This window comes from Pelophylax lessonae, assembly GCF_965119305.1.
Source record: "Pelophylax lessonae genome assembly, chromosome: 4".
Taxonomy (NCBI): Eukaryota; Metazoa; Chordata; class Amphibia; order Anura; family Ranidae; genus Pelophylax; species Pelophylax lessonae.
This window is the reverse complement of record NC_138771.1, coordinates 182,674,835-182,698,871: the sequence shown is the minus strand read 5'-3', so window position 1 is coordinate 182,698,871 and position 24,037 is coordinate 182,674,835. Positions and strand designations below refer to the sequence as shown.

Genomic DNA, 24,037 nt, shown 5'->3' with positions numbered 1-24,037 from the left:
AACTGCAAATGCATGTAGGTTTGTTACTATGACAACTATTTAACACAATGCATAACAAGACCAGCACATTCTTTTAAGCTAGCACCTGTAAAACAAAATAAAAATCTATTCAATTGTCTTAACCACTTGCCTACTGTGCACTTAAACACCCTTCCCATCCAGGCCAATTTTCAGCTTTCAGCGCTGTCACACTTTGACTGACAATTGCGCGGTCATGCTACACTGTACCCATTTGAAATTTTTATCATTTTTTTCACACAAATAGAGCTTTCTTTTGGTGGTATTTAATCATCTCTGGGTTTTTTATTTTTTACAAAAAAAAAAAGAATAAAGACAGAAAATTTTGAAAAAAAAAAAAAAAGTTTCTTATTTTCTGTGAGTAAATTTTGAAAATAAATTTTTCTCCTTCACTGAAGGGCGCTGATGAGGCGGCACTGATGGGCACTGATAGGCTGCACTTATGGGCACTGATGAGGCGGCACTTATGGGCACTGATGAGGTGGCACTTATGGGCACTGATGAGGAGGTACTAATATGCCGCAATGATGAGCACTGATAGGCGGCACTGATAGGTGGCACTGATAGGTGGCACTGATAGGGGGCACTGATAGGCGGCACTGATAGGCGGCACTGATAGGCGGCACTGATGAGCACTGATAGGTGGCACTGCTGGGCACTGAGAGGTGGCACTGCTGGGCACTGAGGTGGCACTGCTGGGCACTGAGAGGCGGCACTGGCGGGCGGCACTGCTGGGCACTGAGAGGCGGCACTGATGGGCACTGGCGGATGGCACTGATGGACACTGACGGGTGGCACTGATGGGCAGCACTGATGGGCAGCACCATCAGTGCCCACACTCAGTGCCCATAGTGCTGCCAGTCAGTGCTTATCAGTGCCTAGATGAGCAGGCACTGATGGGCACTGACTGGCAGCACTATGGGTACTGATTGTGGGCATTGATGGGGAAACTGATGGCGGGCACTGTGGGCACTGATGGGGGGGCACTGTGTGTATGTTTTTACCTTGTAGTAATCAGGGCACTGGTGATCAGTGCCCTGATTACATGTCTCTTTGTCCCTGGCGCTGTGCAGCTCTCCCTCCTTCCTCACACTGCAGGCTCCGTGTGAGGAAGGAGCGCCGGCGATGAGAGATGATCTCATATGTTTACATTGGATGATCCGATCACGTGGTGAATGGCCGCTGTGATTGGCCATTCACCACGATCTGTGATCGGCCGTGTCCAAGGGACACGGCCGACACAGATTCTCCCCGCTGCGCGCTCGCGGGAGCGCGCGGGGGGCGTGTCACTGGGAGGCCGTTTAAAAACGGCCTCCCGAAAATTCGAGTCCGCGCTGCAGCCGTATATAGGCTGTAGCGCGGATGGCAAGTAGTTAAGATACTGTATATGTTAAATAAATGGCAACACAATTAGAAAACAGCTTTGGTGGTACTTTATTGAAGAACCATATTATATAATATTTTTACCTTATTATGACCATAATCCTTTTACATTTAATAAATACTAATGCAATTATAGGTACAGGCAGCAAAGATATCACTTAACATATTGTTTTTTTTTTTTTCATATAAAACACAATAAGACCTGGCAAGAAAAGCTGACAACCTTTTACAAACTCATGGTCATCACTGTGTGAAATTTAAATCTGTCTAAACACAGTGAGAAATGTTGCAGAATTTGAAGCAAAGTCAGAACAGACAAAAAAAGAATGGGTCAAAATGACCTGTGCATCCAATTCACTGTATATTACTGCAATGCATGTCAATGCATGAAATGAACAGCACTGATATTCATTTTGAAGAGCATATCAATACATCTTGCAAGTAGTTTGCATTTCAGTGTACCATATGTGCTTTGTGGTGTGCCATGTTGGGAAAAAATATGAAAACCTTAAAATACAGTACAGAATATTACATGTCAGCCTGCTATAACCCCAAAAGCCTTTATGTAACACAATTATTTCCTATGTACTGTATATTTAGGATCACACTCGCCCTTACTTGACTATGTGATCTGAGTTAACGGCTGAGTAAGTAAGTTTGTGTCTCCAAGAGATGTGAGTGCTCAGAAACATACAGCTCCATCCTGGGTAAAACCAGATATTTTACTGTATTTATTGCTGAATAATTGCTCAAAATGGAGCACAGAAGCACAGCTTTAGATTTTAGATTTTAAATGTTCATCGGGAGCATTCTTTTTACTAGAAAACATTGATTGTACTCACCCTGAATACAGTCATTTCTTCCAAAAGGACTTCTTCCAAGTCATTCCAAGTTTCCTTGGGAACAGAAACTACCTTTAGAACTCTTCCCATATCTGTGGAAAGAAGAATAAAGAAGACCAAAGTATTACTGTACAGTTTCTCTGTTATCATAGGTGGAAGTCATACAAACAACGTGTGTAATTTAGCAAGCTTATTTTTAAAAGGCTGGTCCCTGTGAGCTGTTATTAAGACCCTGGAATAAAAACAAATGTTACTTTATTTTTCTATTTGCATTGGAGGGTTTCAGACCTAAAAAAAATCAATCATTGTTAACTTGGTGTATGAGCATACAGTAGGAAAGGCTAAAGTCAGAAACCAGTTATTAACATCACATGTAAAGGTACATCACCATGGTTTCTGTTTTATTATTAGCAAGGAACATAGCATGCATGAAATAAAGAAAATCTATGTGTGTTTGTATAAAAATCCACTATTTGCAAATAAATACAGTAGTATATGTTATAGGATAGCTTCATCTTTTGGAACATGTTATACCCATATTTAGGGTATAATGTGTAACATGTTCCAGCTCCTGCCTCCCTAACTGCTTGGAACCTCCCCCTTGTGACAGTGGGCAGGGGCTCTTCTCCCCGCACTCTCTGTCACATTTCCAAATTAGTATGGCTCTGCCCACACAGCTGCATCATTTATCTGCCCAAACAGCTGCATCATTTATCTTGAATCTGTAAATGAAGATATTACCCACCTGCCACCATGGAAGATGGCTTGTAGTGCTCAATTAACTGTGAGGGCACTGATGAGTGCCCTTATAGTTTATTCACACTTCCTCCAGCTTTGTAACTGAAAGCCCATACAGAAGTATAGGCACAAAGCTGAAGGACATGTCTGTAAGAGCCTGACATCGCACCTGCGATCTACTGATTGTGGGTCAAGTAATCAAAGAGAAAGTTTGACCGCACTCAGGAGAAGATGAAAATTGAAGTGTTTAATTCCTCATACACTTGAATACATACAGTGCATCACACAGACTTGGGACAGGTTGACGCATTTCACGATTCTTTAGATTGCTTACTCAAAATTTTTTTACTCAAGCGTAAAATTTTGTTGTCTTCCTTTATTCACCTCTGAATATAACATTTTATGCTAAAAATGTAGGCAATGCCAAACAAACAGATGTACAGGCTGGCCTACTAGCTGACCTTGGAGAACTAATTATTTAACTAAAAAAAGATAAAAGTACTATCACCACACATTCATTTTTTAAATTGTATTTATTTTTATTTATTTTTTTATATTTTTATGTAATATGAGCTTTTTTTTTTCTCATACCTTCCTTTTTAGCCTATTATATGTATATGCACATATGTATATTTTTCATTATCCATACATGTTTGTTCACAGTATTTTTCATTTACCATTTCTCATACAAATGAGAATTCTTGTTACACTAACATTTATGGTGCATTATTTTGCCATTTATATGTGTATATTTATGTTTATACTCATTTGTTTATTTAAATTCAACATATACGGGGGGGGGAGTTCATTGTTGGACACTCTTCATATGTCTGTGATTTTATATGAAAGTTTTTCCTGTTATGGACATACTGTGTGTGTTTTCTTGTTTTGTCTTTGGATATTAGAGGGTTTGAGGTGACTGATCCGCAGGTGCTAGACGTTTTAACATCAGATTCTGGGTGTGATTGATAATTTCCTTGAATCTGTTCCAGCGGATATGTTGCCTGTCTATTTATGCGGCTCTCTCACCGTTTTCCCACTATTGGTTATGAGTAAGCAATCTAAAGAATCGTGAAACGCGTCAACCTGTCCCATGTCTGTGTGATGCACTGTATGTATTCAAGTGTATGAGGAATTAAACACTTCCATTTTCATCTTCTCCTGAGTGCGGTCAAACTTTCTCTTTGATTACTTGACTACTGGATGGCGGATCTGACCTGCACCGGAGTGCTTTGCCTCACCTGAGCGGCTTTTTTCTGTTACTACAATTGTTTCTTACTGATTGTGGGTGCAATGCTCTGCAGAGTCCACAAAAATAATAATAAATGCACATATTTTCCTGCAAAAATGTTTAGCATCTTGTCAATAATAACTACTATATATTCAAAAGCCTTACTATTACAAAATGGTTAACATGAAAGCCTCCATTGTATAGATTAAACAGTGACAATTGCCCATTGATGCAACAAGAGGAAATTGATAGTCTAAAGCTTTATGGTATTTTTTGTTTTTGCTGCTCTACTGAAACAAAATATACATATCCTCCTTTGCTACTCCTCTGAAACAGAGTATACCTGTTTGTAATTGTAAGTATGCAAATTTTCAGAAAATGGTAATGCAGTTACCAAAAGGTATGTATCAAAAGACCCTGGAAACACCAGAAACCTGAAATACTCTGTTAGGCATTATAAAGTGTGATGCACTGTATGTATTCAAGTGTATGAGGAATTAAACACTTCCATTTTCATCTTCTCCTGAGTGCGGTCAAACTTTCTCTTTGATTACTTGACTACTGGATGGCGGATCTGACCTGCACCGGAGTGCTTTGCCTCACCTGAGCGGCTTTTTTCTGTTACTACAATTGTTTCTTACTGATTGTGGGTGCAATGCTCTGCAGAGTCCACAAAAATAATAATAAATGCACATATTTTCCTGCAAAAATGTTTAGCATCTTGTCAATAATAACTACTATATATTCAAAAGCCTTACTATTACAAAATGGTTAACATGAAAGCCTCCATTGTATAGATTAAACAGTGACAATTGCCCATTGATGCAACAAGAGGAAATTGATAGTCTAAAGCTTTATGGTATTTTTTGTTTTTGCTGCTCTACTGAAACAAAATATACATATCCTCCTTTGCTACTCCTCTGAAACAGAGTATACCTGTTTGTAATTGTAAGTATGCAAATTTACAGAAAATGGTAATGCAGTTACCAAAAGGTATGTATCAAAAGACCCTGGAAACACCAGAAACCTGAAATACTCTGTTAGGCATTATAAAGTTGGCACGTGGCCCTTTCCTTCATCTGACATCTCTCTTTTGGTCACTGAAATGGACCATTACATATGCTAAAGGACAAAAGATGGTATAACTAGGAACCAGCTTTCTCATAGAATTCAGTAAAAGTGCAATAGAACACCAAAAGTTTCAGGGAATTTTAGGACATAACTGTAGATATATGCAGGAATCCTGCAAGTAGGAGACACATTAAAAAAAAAAGCGTTTTATCAGTTTATCTTTAGCATACAAGCAGTCCTGTGGTATGACAGTATATATTATAAATTATTAGTGGAAATCTATGATGAAGAACACTTTATATGCCTTACTACACATATTTTTTTACTCATCGCATCATTTGGAAGTAATCATTAGGTCCAGTGTTTTATCTCCTCCCCTTGTTCTCTTGTGTGTCATTTAGAAAACACAGCACAATGATGACTGTGCCTAAATTTGGCCTTTAGAGCAAAATAAGTGTAAAAGGTGAATATGCCCAAAATGTGTATGGATATTTTCCAGAGTCTGAAGACTTTTTAAAAAATAAAAGTTACATTAAAAACTTCACATGATATACAAACAAAAAACAAAACATTTTTGCTAGTTCTTTTAAATTGTCCAGGATCATGTGTATAGCAAACTTCTGAAAGTGGGAAATGAATAACTTTTACTTTGCTGTAAGTTGTGTGATTTTTATAGTTCCTTTAAAGAGAGCAGAAAGTGTCACATGTACAAACTTCCAGATAACATCTTTGTTGATCTTTAAGGGCACTTGTCAAGCTGGAGTATGGCTAAATTTACACTTCACAACCTATGCAGCTGCATGCTGGAGGCAGTTCATTAACCTTACTGTGCTACATTCCGGTACAAAGTACAGCACTTAGCAATAATCTGACACATCCACATTTCATTGTTTTAAAGCCCTGTAAAATTTTGTTGTCTTCCTTTATTCACCTCTGAATATAAAATTTTATGCTAAAAATGTAGGCAATGCCAAACAAACAGATGTACAGGCTGGCCTACTAGCTGACCTTGGAGAACTAATTATTTAACTAAAAAAAGATAAAAGTACTATCAACACACATTCATTTTTTAAATTGTATTTATTTTTATTTATTTTTTTATATTTTATGTAACATGAGCTTTTTTTTTTCTCATACCTTCCTTTTTAGCCTATTTTGACAGAAACCTTTATTGTACACTTTATGGTAAATAAATAGTAGAGCTTATTGCAAACTGGTGTCACTTTGTAAATAGAAACTACTAAATGAATACCAGTTCATATAGTAACCTCTCTTTATCTGATGGTAAATTTGTTAGCGTACAGTTCTTTTTTTGATGTATGTTTTAGTTTCCTTACACCAGTAGGATTTTTCAGCTATAAATCTGTTATACACGTATGCAATTCAAGATCAATATATGATTAAAAACGCATAAACAAAGGTTTGTTTTACTGAACTTCTAGGCTTAATGCCTTCTCCTGATACTCAAGACAACACAACAAGAATCATTAATCTCCTTTATGTGGCTCAACTGAAAGCCATTCCCAGGTATTGAGAAGGCCATCACTCAGCTCAGCTTGGATTTAATTTCCCCAACAGTGGAACGTGCCAGTCGGAGATGCTGGGATGGAAAGAAGCCCTATACAATGACCCCTCAGCTTCCATGAATGGTAATAATGTCTTGTCGGATCCTTTTGGCATATACAACGGTAATAGACAAGGTTGTCAATTATCTCTCTAATTTTCATCCTGACACCAGAACCTTTCTTAAAAAAAAGTCTGTAATAAATCGTCCAATATGGCATTTCTCTTAGCAACATACAACAGAGGGTCACAACTTATGCTGACAACCTTTTCTTCTTTATATTCCAACCTCCCACCTCCCTCCATAACCTTATATGTGAATTACAAACACATGGAGCTCTTTCCAATTACAAAAGTAATTGTAATACATCTGTAGCTCTCAACCTAGCAATCTTATTCTCCAATCCACCTTTCTTTAGCACTCTTTTCCCTTTTTCTGAGCTACAGAATTGATTTTATACCTTGGAATCCTAATTCCCAGATATCCTGAAGTGGTCACAAGGCAATATCACCTGCTTTGGTACATTCAGTGTTTTCAAGATGACTGTAATGCCTTTAAAATAACTCCAAACCATCATTACAGCCTTACCCAAGGCCTACTTTAATAGATCGGAGTGATCCCACTCATCCCACTCACCAGCTCATATAAAGAGATCTCTAATGAAACCTAAAGATGGCATAGACATGCCGTCCCTCTTCCGGACACCAGGTAACCCACCTTACCACAAACAGTGGACCTCTTTGAAACCTTTTCTATTTTTCCCCTCAAGGGATTACCCTGGTCCCCATTAAAATCCCATCTCACTCTAGCTAAGCATCCAACTATTGGTTCTACCCTACCAAATGGACAACTGCTTCCTTGAATTTTCCCCATCTCCTTTCCTCATCACTCCTATCATCAGAAACCTTGCATTTCAAAAAGGCCTAACACCTCTCCACAACATTAGGGTTGTGGTGGGAATTGCAAATTTCACATATTTTATCTTCACCCCCACCCCCATTCCTCTTTTCTGCACCAATTCACAAGATTTAACATGTTATGTGAAGACATTGCTATGTTCAGAGGTACATTATCATAATCCTATGCAATTATTCTTGAGAAAGAATCAAATATGTCCAGGCCTTATATTTGAAAATAGGAACAAGTGTTAAATATCTCCTTTATTATAACACAAGTGGATCGAGCCATATACTTCTCTTATAAAGCATAGTTAACAGATACTAAGAGACCACGTATACATTTTTAACACAATGGTACCAAACATGTGGCCTAAAATCTTCCCTACGGTTTCCAGTGTTTGTTGGAGGTGTTGAAAAGATGAGGGAACACTGCTCCATATTTCTTTGGTCATGTCCCAAACTCATCTCCTTCCTGTCCACAGTCACCCAGATTATTTACAAATTAATTGGACTTTCAATCCAGAATGAGATCTTGGGATTACTCTTTCATCTGACACCTCTCATAAGAAAAGCTTACAAAAGCTCTTTACGCATTCACTTGCTCAATGCTGTGAAAACATGCATGTGGAAATGGTCCATGCTCCCAAACACTTGTGCAATGGTTCATGAAAATTAATGAAGTCATGATTATGGAGGACCTTACATCCTCACTGAGGGATCAGGGCAAAAACTTCAGAAAGACTTGGTTCTACTGTATTGAAGTCAAAATTTACCTTGATCATGGATTCCACCCACCTGCTTCCATATCTACCTTGCAAAATTGCACCTCTGTGCTAATAAATAGCAATTGGAAACTCAAATACATTGGCCTATCCAGCCCTCCCAACATAAGAGGTTCCTTTCCTCCCAGTATGTGGTATCCCTCTTTTCACTCTCTATTTCTCCTTTGTCCATGAAAACAAAACATCCTGAACCGCATTTCAACATTTCACTATTTATTTGTATTCTATCTGTCATTTTTCCACACTCTTGTAAGTGTATTGTTGATTAATTTATGGATTTGATACATTGTTCTCAAATATAAACCATAAGGTAGGCCTGTGATTCCATGTGCACTTTTGGTTTTTGACTCCATGTTGTACTTTGATCCTGTGATATTTTTTTTCTCTCTACGAGTCCCATAAATAAAACAATAAAGAAGGCATGTCAAAACAATCATAACATCCAAACATAGGCAGCTGAAGTTATTTAAAAAGTTTGACTTTTCCTGAAAAAAATCGACCTTGGTCCTGTGTCAAATTCCCTACTGGTTTAGAAAGTCTTACATCTGTCTTAATTGCCATTAGAGATTTTCAGGAGACTCCATAGTATAGAACTAAATGTGACTTTTAGGCCTCATGTACACTGGACATTTCTCTATCCCTCCTAGATGCCTTTCCTCCTGTTAGTGTCTTTTTTGCAGAAAAAAAACTTGACACTTTTAAATGTGTTTAATACATTTAGGTGCATTTACCCGCATTAAGCACTTGGGAGGTAATTCATTTCATTGGCCAGAATAATAATTTATTACATGCTTTTACAGGTGTCAAGCATTTTTTCTGCCAAAGCACCTCTGCTCCTGGATGCACTAGCTGTTTTTTTTTCCTGCTTCTCAATATCCCTGCCTCTAAACTCCTCTAAATACCTTTGTGTGCATAAACACCTAGGTTAACATGTAGGGGTCATTAGAGAAAGGAAGAAATGCCAGATGCCCCTAGGAACAGCTGAAAAAGCATTCAATCAGCATTTGAGCTTTTCACCCAGCAGAAAGATCCCATAGTAAAAAGCGTAAGACAATGAGTAAGCCTCTAGCATAAGCCAGCTTAGATATGAAAAGGCCTGTGGACATCTGACTAATTAATGAGGTCTGGATAACCGGTAAAATGTGGACCTAGGACTGGAAGCTTTATCCCACCCAAGGCTCTGCAAAACTTCCAGGCTCCAGGACCCAGATCAGAACTTATTAAAGTGGTAGTAAGCTTAAACTAAATAAAGAAAAAAAAACCTGTTTCCCCTGAAAGGCAATGTTAAATTGTGCTAGTATGGATCGCATTCTAGAAAATGATGTGATACTTACCTTAAACTGAAGCCCTCCAACGGTGCAGTGTCACTGCTGACAAGGCTTCCATCTTCACCTGGTCTTCCTTCTGGGCTGTGGTCTTTTGAATGGCCAAGCCGCAATGACATCACTCCTGAGCATGTGCGCGGGAGTCACTGTTCACAGCACATGGCTCTGAAGGAATGGCATGGGTATGCCGTTCCTTCAGAGCTCATGCACTGGTGACTTCACAGATGGCATCTATTTACAGAATCTACAGGTAAGCCTCTTTTTTTTGTAGGTAAAACAAATATACGGCCTTTACTATCACTTTAAGATCTGGGAAAAACAAAAAAAGTTGTATCCTCCATAGTAGACACAACTCATCAAAACCAGACATGTATGTGAGTAACCTAGGTGACACCTATACATTATCAACAATCTTGCTAGCCAGTGCCTTACATCAGTTATCAAAAATATATTTTAAAACTTAAAAAATTCCCATCAGAATTGTACAGGAGGTCATTACTATTTAGGTGGGTGTTCTGTGCAACACTAGAAGGGTAATAATTTTTTATGTTTCTCATATTTGACACGCATTCCAGTTTATTAAGACCATACCAGTAAAAGGGCACAGAAAGGACATAGAAAAAGTCAACCACAATTACTGAATCCATTGAAAGCAGTAGGGTTTTCAGTCTCCTTAATCTGACAATAATGCTCTTACTGATCTGAATTAGTATTGGTTTTATCCTTTACTATGCATGTATACTGTAAGGGAATAAATAGAGAGTGAAGGGAAAAATATAATAATTAGTATCTTCAGGAACTAATCGATAGTTGGGCAATCTTTTGCTTGCAGAACAGCTTCAGTCATTTTTGGAATGTCATCAAAGAAATCCTGTCCTGTGTCTAGTGGAATTTTGCATCATTCTTCCTGAAGTAAAGCCTCCAGCTCTTTCGGCAGAAAAAGTAGGACTCTGCTTAACACTTTGTGTTTCATGAATTACATAATAATAATAAATTACAATAAACGTTTAACAACTATTAACCACTTAAGGACCGAGCCCATTTCTGACACATGTTGTTTACAAGTTAAAATCTGTAGTTTTTGCTAGAAAATTACTTAGAACCCCCAAACATTATATATGTTTTTTTAGCAAAGACTCTGGAGAATCAAATGGCGGTCATTGCGGTCATTTGTCACGCGGTATTTGCGCAGCTGTCTTTCAAACACCATTTTTTTGGAAAAATTACATTTCACTGCATTTAAAAAAACTAAACAGTATAATGTGAAAGATGATGTAATGGCGAGTAAATAGATACCCAACACATTACAGTTTAAAATTGCACACACCCGCGGAATGCCGACAAACTACGGTCAATAAAAATCTCAATAAGCGTCGCTTTAAAAAATTTTAACGGTTACCAGTTTAGAGTTACAGAATAGCGCTTTTTTTAAATTATTGCTCTCGCTCTGGCGATCCTGATGATACCTCATATGTGTGGTTTAAACAGCGATTTCATTTGCGGGCGCGACTTCCATATGCGTCTTTTTGTGCGCGAGCTCACAGCAATGGGGGGGTGGGGGGCGTTTACAATTTCTTTTCATATTTATTTTATTTGTTTTTTTCATTTTAGCACAGATTTTTTTTAAAAAAAGATCAGTTTTATTGCTGTAACAATCAATGTACTGTAAACATCCCTTGTGACAGCAATAGGCAGTGACAGGTACTTTTTATGGAGGGATCGTGGGTCTCAAAGACCCTAGACCCCTCCACTGCACTTCAATGTATTCAAAATGCTGAAAACTGCATTTTTGAATACAGTCCCTTTCTAAATTTGGCGCCTTTAGCAGCCAAGTAACCCGGACCTCACGTAATGGACGCCGCCTCTGGGTTACATCATCGGAGACCCGATCAAAGCCGAATCCGGCTTTGATCGGGACTCCAACCAGCCGGTGGATGTGCTGGCTGGTTGCTCGAGTCTCCTGGTGGGACGGGAGACCCGGGCAGAGCCGCGGAAGGTAACGATCGAGCGTCTCCCGAGCTGCATAAGGTGTTACTACCTGAAAGCCAACCACCGTCTCTAAAAAAAGGTATCACCCTGGTACAGCCACTTATTGCAGTCAACGTAGGTCTACGTCGATTTGCGATAAGTGTTTAAAATGTATTTGGCAATGGGTATTTGGGCATTATCATTCCAAGATATATAACATCATTAGAAAACAAGTTTGACATCATAGGAATCTGGTTTTGTCCAACCTACTCTAAACCCCCTGCATGTTTTATAGCTGGCAAAAGGTATTGCAGATTAAAAGGAATATTTACTGTTCTTCAAACATAAACGTATTGCTAAAGGGAAAGCAGGCCATAGATGGATGAAAATGTGTCTCGTTCAGCAGGGACCGAGTTTATATCCATCTATGGGCACACTGGTTGCACAGAAGTTTATCTCTCAATTGACTTCTGCACAACCAGCCTGTTGGGTTATTATCAAGTTCCTGATCAGAGGCCGAGGTGCTGAGAGGGCTCCCTTGTGGCTAAGTGCAAGGCGCCCCTGGAGGTGGAGACAGCGATTGCTGTGTCAAAAGGAACAGGGGTCGTCGGCTGCGGCAGGCTCTGGTAGAGAGGTGACTGCTGTGGTAGTAGACATGTAATGTGTGCTGCAATGCAGGTTGCCTTGAAGGTGGCCGGAGGAGGTAGCCAGGCGTGAGACAGGAGCAAGGTCAGGTCAAGCCAAGGGGTCAAACACAGTTCATCAAGCAGTAGAGGAGTCCAAAGGAGAAAGCCAGGGGTCATACACGGGAACAGCAGACTGGAGCAGAGTAGGTAAACAAGCCAGTGGTCGGAGCCAGGAGGTGAGACGAGACAGGTGAGGCAAGCCGGATCGGTAACAGGTAATTCAAGTAAACAGGATCAGGAACACAGGAACTTACTGGGAGTCTGAAGATCATCCAGAAACTAATGGCTGGAGCAGGCTGGTTTAAATAGGCAACTGGGTGCCAACAATCATCACGTCTTGCGTGCGCCTAGGCGTTCACAAATGCGCACTGAATCTTCGCCGTGGATGTGCGTTCACCCATGCGCCGTAGTGCTCGTGAATTTCTATGCACCATTGCATTGCTGCAGGCGGCAGATCCAGCTCTCTTGTGGGAAGTGCCCTAACAGTTATTTTTAACTAGATTAGTGCCACCAGCTATAGCTGACTGCATTAATAAGTGCATTCTGATGGTGAGGAACCTGCTGTCAGAGAACAATAGCTCCACAGGGGAGATTCCTCCATCAGCACCGAATGTGTTGATGGGGGAATCAAATCTTTTTTTTTTCATTTAACCTGATGGTTGAAGGAAAAAGAATGCATCATCTATGGTGTCCCTAAATTATTGTTCTCCTTATATCCAGTTAGGCAAACGTGCATTGGCTTCAATAGAAGTGATTCCTGAATGGTAGCCAAGCCATAAATGTAAACTTTATGTAGTTCCCCCATTCAAAGATATTGTTGAGACTGGGCCACAAAGTGCTTTTTTGATCCTAACATCATTTTGGGAGCTGTATTTTGTAACCTTAAGAGTTTATCCAGTTGAGAGTACATCATTGTGTGTTGAAAGTCTTTAATTTCCAAGCACAGTTCCTTTTTGTTGATGGCAGTCAACCTGATATGACTCATCTCAGGAGTTGTTTTTGTAATTGTGATTTAGATGCTTCAAACTGTTTTCATGTGATATATACAGTGCCTTGCGAAAGTATTCGGCCCCCTTAAACTTTTCGACTTTTTGCCACATTTCAGGCTTCAAACATAAAGATATAAAACTGTATTTTTTGTGAAGAATCAACAACAAGTGGGACACAATCATGAAGTGGAACAAAATTTATTGGATATTTTAAACTTTTTTAACAAATAAAAAACTGAAAAATTGGGCGTGCAAAATTATTCAGCCCCCTTAAGTTAATACTTTGTAGCGCCACCTTTTGCTGCGATTACAGCTATAATTCGCTTGGGGTATGTCTCTATCAGTTTTGCACATAGAGAGATTGACATTTTTGCCCATTCCTTCTTGCAAAGCAGCTTGAGCTCAGTGAGGTTGGATGGAGAGCGTTTGTGAACAGCAGTTTTCAGTTCTTTCCACAGATTCTCGATTGGATTCAGGTCTGGACTTTGACTTGGCCATTCTAAAACCTGGATATGTTTATATGTGAACCATTCCATTGTAGATTTTGCTTTATGTTTTGGATCATTGTCTTGTTGGAAGACAAATCTCCATCCCAGTCTCAGGTCTTTTGCAGACTCCATCAGGTTTTCTTCCAGAATGGTCCTGTATTTGGCTCCATCCATCTTCCCATCAATTTTAATGATCTTCCCTGTCCCTGCTGAAGAAAAGCAGGCCACCACCATGTTTGACAGTGGGGATGGTGTGTTTAGGGTAATGAGCTGTGTTGCTTTTACGCCAAACATAACGTTTTGCATTGGTGCCAAAATGTTCGATTTTGGTTTCATCTGACCAGAGCACCTTCTTCCACATGTTTGGTGTGTCTCCCAGGTGGCTTGTGGCAAATTTTAACCCTCCTCTTATGTTAGCTTTCTGTTACTATCCATAATGTTAACGGGTCGGTTTTGACCCGTGTCTTAAATCAGCCATAAAATACCCCCTGAACAATTATTTATCATCCAATTTGTTTCTTACCTCTTGGTTACCTTGTTAGGCTTCTTTATCCTTGAAAAGATTGGTTTTAATATTTTTGGTGTGACCCCTTAGACCTTTCTTTTGATAGCATACCTCTCATTTTCAAATTTAAAAAATTGTAAAATAAAGTCAACAACTCTGAAATGTATTGGTCCTATGTTTCTTCACTTTATTTAGAGAAGCAGACAAGCAGGCAAAGAGATAGGCCCCTCTCTAACTACAGTTCACAGGGTTGAGAGGTGATTGGCTGTCAGTGTTACGAAGCAGAGAGAGTGTTTATGATTTCAGTTTTGGCACTTATTAGTGTCCTAAAATCCTATATTATAACTGGGTCAGAATTGACCCTAACACCATAAACGTCTTAATTTTCACCACAGTATTTTATAATTTAGTGAAAAGGATTCTTTTTCTATTACATTGTTTAAATAGAGGTTCCTGACAAAGTAAAAAAATCTTGATGCAATAAACAAATTTATGTGATACTTATAGACATTCAAAACCTGAAAATGGGTCGGTTCTGACCCTAACATAAGAGGAGGGTTAAACTACACTTTTTATGGATATCTTTAAGAAATGGCTTTCTTCTTGCCACTCTTCCATAAAGGCCAGATTTGTGCAGTATACGACTGATTGTTGTCCTATAAACAGAGTCTCGCTCCTCAGCTGTAGATCTCTGCAGTTCATCCAGAGTGATCATGGGCCTCTTGGCTGCATCTCTGATCAGTCTTCTCCTTGTATGAGCTGAAAGTTTAGAGGGACGGCCAGGTCTTCGTAGAATTGCAGTGATCTGATACTCCTTCCATTTCAATATTATCGCTTGCACAGTGCTCCTTGGGATGTTTAAAGCTTGGGAAATCTTTTTGTATCCAAATCCGGCTTTAAACTTCTCCACAACAGTGTTGTTCTTCATGTTCTTCATGATGCTCTCTGTGCTTTAAACGGACCTCTGAGACTATCACAGTGCAGATGCATTTATACGGAGACTTGATTACACACAGGTGGATTCTATTTATCATCATTAGTCATTTAGGTCAACATTGGATCATTCAGAGATCCTCACTGAACTTCTGGAGAGAGTTTGCTGCGCTGAAATTAAAGGGGCTGAATAATTTTGTTAACAAAGTTTGAAATATCCAATAAATTTCGTTCCACTTCATGATTGTGTCCCACTTGCTGTTGATTCTTCACAAAAAATTACAGTTTTATATCTTTATGTTTGAAGCCTAAAATGTGGCAAAAGGTTGAAAATTTCAAGGGAGCCGAATACTTTCGCAAGGCACTGTACATGCTTTTTCTGTTTATATGGTATACCCATGCTTTTTCAGGTAACGTATACTTATTTATCTATGTGTTTGTTATATTTACAATGTATATTTCTATTGTAGCTTAGATCTGAAACATGCAAAAGTTCTGTAATCTGCAGAATGCTTGCTGTGCAATCCATGCTTTTTTATTTTTGTTGTTGATCTGTGATCAAAGCAGCTCTGTCATTCCAGAGAAACAGCTTGAATTTAGCCTGCCTTGCCAAGAGAACAGGACAGCTGAACACACCCGGGAATAGCACCGGGTGGGCAACATTGCCTTCGTACCAACAAGCTGTTCAAAGAGGGTGTTCATATCATTTAACACAATTCAGAAATGTTACCATGATTAATAGCTATCCATCAGCATGCTTATATTGCAGCAAAACATAGGATTCTTTTCAGGAGTGAAATCATGATTGACTAAAGTGGAGTCATAAAACACTGTGGAAGGGCAATCTTGGAGCACTGCATTTGATTTAAGTTATGAGAAGAAATGTGTCAAGAACTAAAATTTTTAATGAAAACTTTCAGCACTTATTAGCTCACAATGTTCCAGTACAGATGTAGACCTTGATAAGGAATGGGTGAAATTTGACAGCTAACCTCTGGGCACATAATTAAAATGAATTGATTCTCTCTACAGAATACACAAGGTACTTTTTTTTCACAGGTCTTGCATGTGCAGAAACATTAGAGGTCAAAGGTAAAATGAGTTAATCACTATGGAGACTGATCAGGCCTCAGGTACCAGAGCTCTACTGTATCTGAGTTACAGATCAAGTTAGAGTAGAATTTCAAATACGTTCACACAAATTTAAACATTTACTAGTTTTAAGATCAATAGGCTCCAGTGGAGCTCAGCAAAGGTTATGAGAGCTATTAATTTATATCAATGACAGATGCACTTACACTTTGTTTGAAATATTACCTCAAGCTATATATTTAGGGAACTGATCCACCAAGACATTGATTGCACTTTGCCAGTATTTAAACTTACAGTGAATAAGCACCAATGCAAATTCTATTTCTGTTACTCTTGCGCATATTGTAGAAAACACATGGAACACATACAGTATAATCAGAAACCAATATATCTTTTTATTTAATTTCCTGGCCCACTGTACCAACTGGTTAAAATAACATCCTTCTCAGCTTTTTTATCCTATGAATTTGTTTTAAGTTAGAAGCTCAAGCCTTAGACCACCAGTTTAGTTGTTTTGACTGCTAACAGCTTGTAGAAATGTTGGAAGTTAAGGACGTGACACTGATGGGGATTAATCTAAGGAAGAAGGCTGTACATTGGCATCCATGACATATCCACTTTGGATTATATACTTTCCCTTCACAAGAGATAACAAACAGCTGGCTTTTAGCCCAAATAATGTGAAAAAGTAGTACTTATACATTTAGGCCTTTCATTTGTAAACTTCAAACTGAATAATAAAATTGATGACATTAGTAACAATAGGGCTGTTAGCATTTCAGTGTTCAATGCACTACTGGATTACTCATTGGTAAAATAACCCACTATCCCCTCATGGTAAAATGTGTGGCATTAATAGCTTTGCTTTACATGTGCTCATCAGTAGCCACTTTGTTAATACTTGAATTTGTTGTGCAGAATAATTTCATGTGTATCTTCATGTGTATTTATAAAAATAGGGAGGTGACCAACCTAACTGCTGCTATTATGAATGGTGCTTCAATCAACACAAGCATTTGGCATTACCAATCATTTCATTTAAAGTGATTGGAGGTGAGAAAGTAAATGAGTGGTGCCAATACGGTTTATCTTTGGGGAGTGGGGAACAATTACACTTAAAATCTATTGGTCTAATCAATGTATTTATCTAGAAGGCAAGTGTCTGTTTTTTTCAGCACGATTGGATAACAATTCTGTGTCTATTGACAAACAGATTGGACAGATGACAATTCCTGTAGGCTGCATTAGTCCCTTCTAGTAATATACTGCTTAACTGTTCTGTCAGCTTTAAAGAATGGCCTATATAAAGAATACTATTGTTCTACATATACCATGAATTTATGTACTGACTGCAGGCAATGTGCAAGCTGTAAAACTTGTCTTAACATGGAACAGCATTATTTGCTTATTAGAGAATTAGGTTACAGTGTGCACTGTGGACATATCATCATCTTTATTATTATTAATATTATTACTGCAACAAGTTTAAAAAGCAGCAGTGCACACTCAAGATATGTAGAAAAAGTCCCCGGTTCCCTTGGGATATGGATACAGTTACTAATCAAGGAATCCTTGTTCCTATTATTATAACACACCTACTTTCCCTTGCTACAAGATTTACAAAAAAAAATTCTATATTTTTCTTGGATTGATCATATACTGTAGCTAGGGAAAACATTGTTGGTCCCTAAAAAGGCATCTTGGTGAATATAGAATAGCACTTCTCTAAATGCTAGAACATTTGGAAAGGCAGTCTTTTACAGCTTAAAAGGAACTAAAGGATAAAAAGCGGAGAATCCCAGAATGTACTGAGGATTTAGCAGGATTTTTTAGTACTGACAGAATGCATGTTTCCTAGTATACTAGCATCTCATGCAAGACTTGCTAAACATTTCCTCGGTCGTCACCTGCTTTCACTTGTGAATTCCCACATCTGTCATACAGTGCCTCACACAAATTCCTTGCTAGGTTACACATGTCTTCAGACCTCACAGTCCCTCAACCTGCAACATATCTATTCCAAACAGAGAATAGCTACAGAAAGCTTAAATGGAAAAGAAAGTCAGCATAAAAAGATGAAAGAAGAAAAAGACTGTCTAGAAAAAGAAGAGGAAGGACAATCAAATAAAGCCCCAGTAGAAAAATCAAATTGAAAAATCAAATACATTATGGAGGTTGCAGCATGCATTAATAAAAAGTATTTTCTTTGAAGTACATAGCAGGTTTGGTGCTAGCTACAGTATACCATGTGTGCTAAAGAAACATAATATGTGCATTGAATTACTTTTAATATTGCAGCAAGCATAGCTCTAGTTACTAAGGACTTTGAATCCTTAAGGTATTAGTGCCAACAGCTATAGTAAGGTCAAAATACATTAGAACGACAAAGAATGTTTTACTGCTCCCACACAATCAGATTAGCAGAAAAGGAACTAATTGTAAGAGCTCAACGCCATAACACCCATACCAAAAATTATTTCACACTTTAATTCTCAATCCACAAATGCCCTCTCCCTGAACTAACTGTAAGACTTTCCCACAGATGTAAGACGTTAGGAAGTAAAGCCTCAACTCCAGCGTTCAGTTTTCTTCTGATTTATGTCAGGCATCAATTTGAACTGAGTCAGGAGATTTACAACACTGGAATCTGAAAACTGACCCTGTGTACCCAATTGCATTCTTTGATGGCGGCATTTAGCAATAATATCACACTCACAGAATGAAACAGATCCTTCCAACACACGTCCTTATACTGTGATCTCATCCCTGTGCTAATATTTAAGCTATTCCTTTTATACATATTTATTGCCAGTGACTGGGACTTTCCTGTTTAGTCTGAAGTCTAAACTTCTTAATGCTTTTTCATAACAAAAATATTCATTAAAAATAAATCTAGTAAATGATGGAATAAAGTGTACCTGTTCCAATAAACATTACATCATACTGGCCATCCTCTGCTTCCACACGGTCAACCACTATCTGGGAAAACTGATAATCAACTTCTGTTTTAATTATAATGGGACGGTTGTTGATGGGAAAAACGGGGTTGTACATAGCTGGATGGCTCCGAGCAAATGTTATAACTTCATCTGGAAGATCTTTTGTTGAATCAAAGCCTCCAAAAGTCTTGCTGGGACACTAAAAATAAACAAGAAATTGTATGTATCAGCAGTTTAATATTGGGAGAAAGAGAAAAAAAAAAAGCGTTTTTGGAATTATCATAAGAGACTAAAGCAGTAACCAGTATCACAAATATTTTATATTCATTCTCAGTTCTCTGTGCAGATTTGAAAAAAAAACAAAACATTTACTATACAAAGTTGCCTTGGTTTCTTGGAACGTTTGTCCTTAGTCCCATCATGCTCAATACAATGTAGCAAAATGCAATAACATAGTAACAGTCAAGTGTGTGCGTTCATTAGAATATTTAAAAAATATAAAACATTAATTTTTATACATGCTTTCATGACCATGAGTTCATTTTTTTCTCCCCTAAGCAGTATTGCTCCCATTACCCATATCCCAATCCAAGGTTTGAAGCCTCTAGATATTTTCAATTCATATAAACGTGGAAAGGTTTAAACCCACTTGGGGTCATTTTACCCTAATTTCTGTTCTTACACACATTACTTGAGAGAGAGAAAGAAAGAAAGAATGTGAAAAAGAATATCCCCAAAGGGGACACATACAGTAATATAAACTTTGTGAGGAGAAGAAAAAGGTTGGCACACACACTCAAGGTAGCTGCTAAACCTAGGTTAGCTATTCTCAAGTCCAAGCCATTTTAGGGTCCAACAATTATTTCCTTCACCAAATTACTCTGAGGGTTTCCAAAGTTGTCCCTTAGCTTTTGAGCAGCTTTTTATCCATTATCATCAACTATTTACATCTGTTAATAAATGATCCATCCAGCACCATCCTACAAGACTTCTAGAGCAATAAACTCAACAGAGGTGCTGACCTTTTAAAAAAAAAATGTTTTGCCTGGAATTGGGACTTAAGTTTCTTCTCCATTTATTGAGATGATGAACAGGAGATTCTGAAAATGTTATTTAGCAAATTTGAGGCAGTGGGATCAGGTAGTCTTTAGATTTATATTTTGCACCTAGGGATTTGCATTTGTGTGTTTATGTACGTAAATATTGTTTCCAAATAACTGTGGTATCTGACTACATCTACAAATGCATTATCTTAAAACTGCCCATTCTTTTGAAAATGATCTGAAACTGTAAATTTTAATATCCATTTCTTAGACTGTCTTAATAATAGGGAAAATAAGTATATAATTTGCAGAGTGACAAGTACTATACAGTATCTCACAAAAGTGAGTACACCCCTCACATTTTTGTAAATATTGTATTATATCTTTTCATGTGACAACACTGAAGAAATTACACTTTGCTACAATGTAAAGTAGTGAGTGTCAGCTTGTATAACAGTGTAAATTTGCTGTCCCCTCAAAATAACTCAACACACAGCCATTAATGTCTAAACCGCTGGCAACAAAAGTTGAAAAAGATATAATAAAATATTCACAAAAATGTGAGGGGTGTACTCACTTTTGTGAGATACTGTATTGTTAAAGGAATTCACACTATTGTAAATGAAAATAACATCAGTTTCCGAAAACTAGCTGTATTCAAGTAGTAGTTAGTCAAGAATTCCATTATTGGCTCAGATAACTGGTTTAATTCAGATAACTGGTAAAAAAGTGTCAGACAGCATATTTTGAAAAATCATTTATATCATTTACACATTTTTCCCATTCCTAATTGACATACAATGGAAAACTCACATCCCTTAATAAAGAGTATTTGATTTCTACATAAATAGATGAACATTTTATTTCCCCACTGAAATAACTTTACAGCTTCAAACTGATCACATCTACGAATCAACTTTACGCACTGCATAAATTAATTATATCACATTTTAAAGCACAGCTACTATAAAACAGGAATTCAAACTAGAAGTGTAGATTTCTTTAGAAAACACAATAGAGGAAAAAAATCAATCATCTTTGTCTTAACCTTGACCTGAGCATTATTAATATTTAATTAGCAATGGAATAAAAATCAATATTATTACAAACAAGCTAGCACGACTATCTGTTGGGAAATTATCAAGTTCATATTTTATCTGCATAAATATTTCAGATTCAAAAGAGAAACCTTTTTTTAAGATATAGTTGTAATTTTTTTAAAGCCAACATCTATGCAGATATAAATATAATTAAATAAACATCAGCTTTGATGCGTCATTTGACAATATAACAACATTGCACATTATAAGTCAGTTGTAATTCATCTTACAGTTCCTGGCCTTGGGTAAGGAACTCGTCCTTGATACGGCACCCATTGATAGTTAGGACCATCTCTGTGAGCATATGGACCCAGAAACACTCGTCGGACATCTGACAAGCTGTACAGGCATACAGCTGAACCCTTGAATACATTACTACAAATAACGAAAAGAATAAGGAAAGAACTGCATTATTAACAATTTTAATCTGCTTAAATAGGAGGCATTAACATAGATTTACAGTATCCACAATTTTTATTCTAGTGCAAAATATTACCATTAAAGAAACATACAGTAACTTCATTGCAATTTGTAGAGTAAAAAAAACTGCACTGCTCCAACCCCCCAAGTGCTCCGCTCATATGCTAAAGTCAGGTGCTGGCTTGGAGTCTGTTACTCCTCCATGCATTTGGTATAATCCAAAGGAAAATCCACCCACTGTAGATGTATTCACAGGAAAAACTTTATTCAGCCAACAAGATTCAGTACATGATCCCTTGTGCCTGAGAAGATATCACCAGTGTGGGGTTTTTCAATTGAATTATATCAAGCAATCATGCTGGTCAATATTCAAAGTTCATGCAAGAGCAGTTATCCTAATATGAAAGCTATTAGCATGCTGCTTTCAAAAATCTAAATGGAAAGCTATTAGCATGTTTAAAGATAACTACATTTCTGGAACTCACAAGTTTAGGCCCCATTCATACTTGTGAATGTTTTTTTTTTATTAGATGATGGAGACCCAGCAGGATCAATGAGGTCCATGAGCAATTTAATGTTTCAAATAGCTCTGGGAGCTGTCAGTCTCCCATTGCTTTCAATAGGGCTTCCCCCACAGCTAAATGCATGGAAACCTAGTTGGGTCTCCTGCATCTAACCACAAATGCCCCCATTTGCAAGTGTGAATGAGGCCTTAGAAGGAAGCGACTTTTGGTGCCAGCCACCAATACACAGGCATTCTTTAAAGTTATTTAGAACCAGGCACAGAAGAGAATAATGAGATGGAAAAAAAGCTTGTTACAGGACTTTAGAATGGTTGAATAAGAAAGTAAGGTAGGCAATATTTCCACACCCTCCTCAACTTTATTTCTTCCATGATAGTCACCATTTGAATATTTAAAAGTCAAATAAGTAAAGTAGAAATAAGTGGTTGAAAATACCTTGATGTTGTAAAAACAGCATACACAACTGGATTCTTAGGATCTTTGGAATTCATTAAATACACATCCTCTGTAATAGAAAAAAGTTGAATATTATACATGAAAACATCCTAAAAGATTTACCCCCATTAACAATGGAGCAATTTGTCATGTGAGTTTATAGTTTCAAATTACATGACAAGTTGCACCTCATTGCCGGCAATGGAACCGTGATGATTATGAAAAAGGTTCCTGCACTACTTTTTGCTGATTTTATTGCGACTTGCATAGACCTCTGTTAACCATTTAAGGACCACCCACTGTACATATACTGCGGCAGGGCAAAAGGGCAAAATCACATATATGTATGTGATTTTGCTTTAAGGCTCTAGAGGGCGCGCACACGCTGCCGGACCTGCACACAAGGCAGGTGGCTGTTCTGTCAGACAGGAAGGGAGAGATTGTGTGTTCCTAGTAATCAGGAACACCGATATCTGTCTTGCTACAGTCAGTCCATTCCCCCACAGTTAAAAAACATTCCTTAGGAGCACACTTAACCCCTTGATCGCCCCTGATGTTAACCCCCTCCCTGCTAGTGTAATTTATACAGTAACAGTGCATATTATTTAGCACTAATCACTGTATTGGTATCACTGGTCCCCAAAAACTGTCACTTAGGTGTTAGATTTATCCGCCTCAATGTCGCAGTCCCGCTCAAAATCGCTGATCGCCGCCATTACTAATAAAAGCAATAAAAAAAGTCCAGCCATCTATCCCATAGCTTGTAAATGCTATAACTTTTGTACAAACCAATTAATATATGCTTTTTGGGATTTTTTTTACCAAAAATATGTAGAATACAAATTGGCCTAAACTAATTAAGAAATAATATTTTTAAAAAATTTTTATTGGATATGTTTTATAGTAGAAAGTAAAAATATATATATTTTTTTCAAAATTGTCATTCTATTTTTGTTTATAGCGCAAAAAATAAAAACCACAGAGGTGATCAAATACCATTAAAAGAAAGCTCTATTTGTGGGGAAAATTTATTTTGGTTGCACATTCACGCAATTGTCAGTT

The 24,037-nt window shown here is 37.8% G+C and overlaps 1 protein-coding gene across 1 annotated transcript in view; it reads right to left on the bottom strand.

The window, feature by feature from the left end:
• The window catches only part of SEMA3A (semaphorin 3A), a 336,455-nt gene that overhangs the window by 44,135 nt on the left and 268,283 nt on the right, over positions 1 to 24,037 (bottom strand). The window contains exons 9-12 of the mRNA XM_082256599.1: positions 22,976 to 23,045; positions 21,827 to 21,971; positions 19,433 to 19,652; positions 2,244 to 2,335 (exon numbers count right to left, since the gene is read on the bottom strand). Coding sequence (XP_082112725.1) covers positions 2,244 to 2,335; positions 19,433 to 19,652; positions 21,827 to 21,971; positions 22,976 to 23,045 — 527 coding nt within the window. The remainder of the gene's footprint in view (positions 1 to 2,243; positions 2,336 to 19,432; positions 19,653 to 21,826; positions 21,972 to 22,975; positions 23,046 to 24,037) is intronic.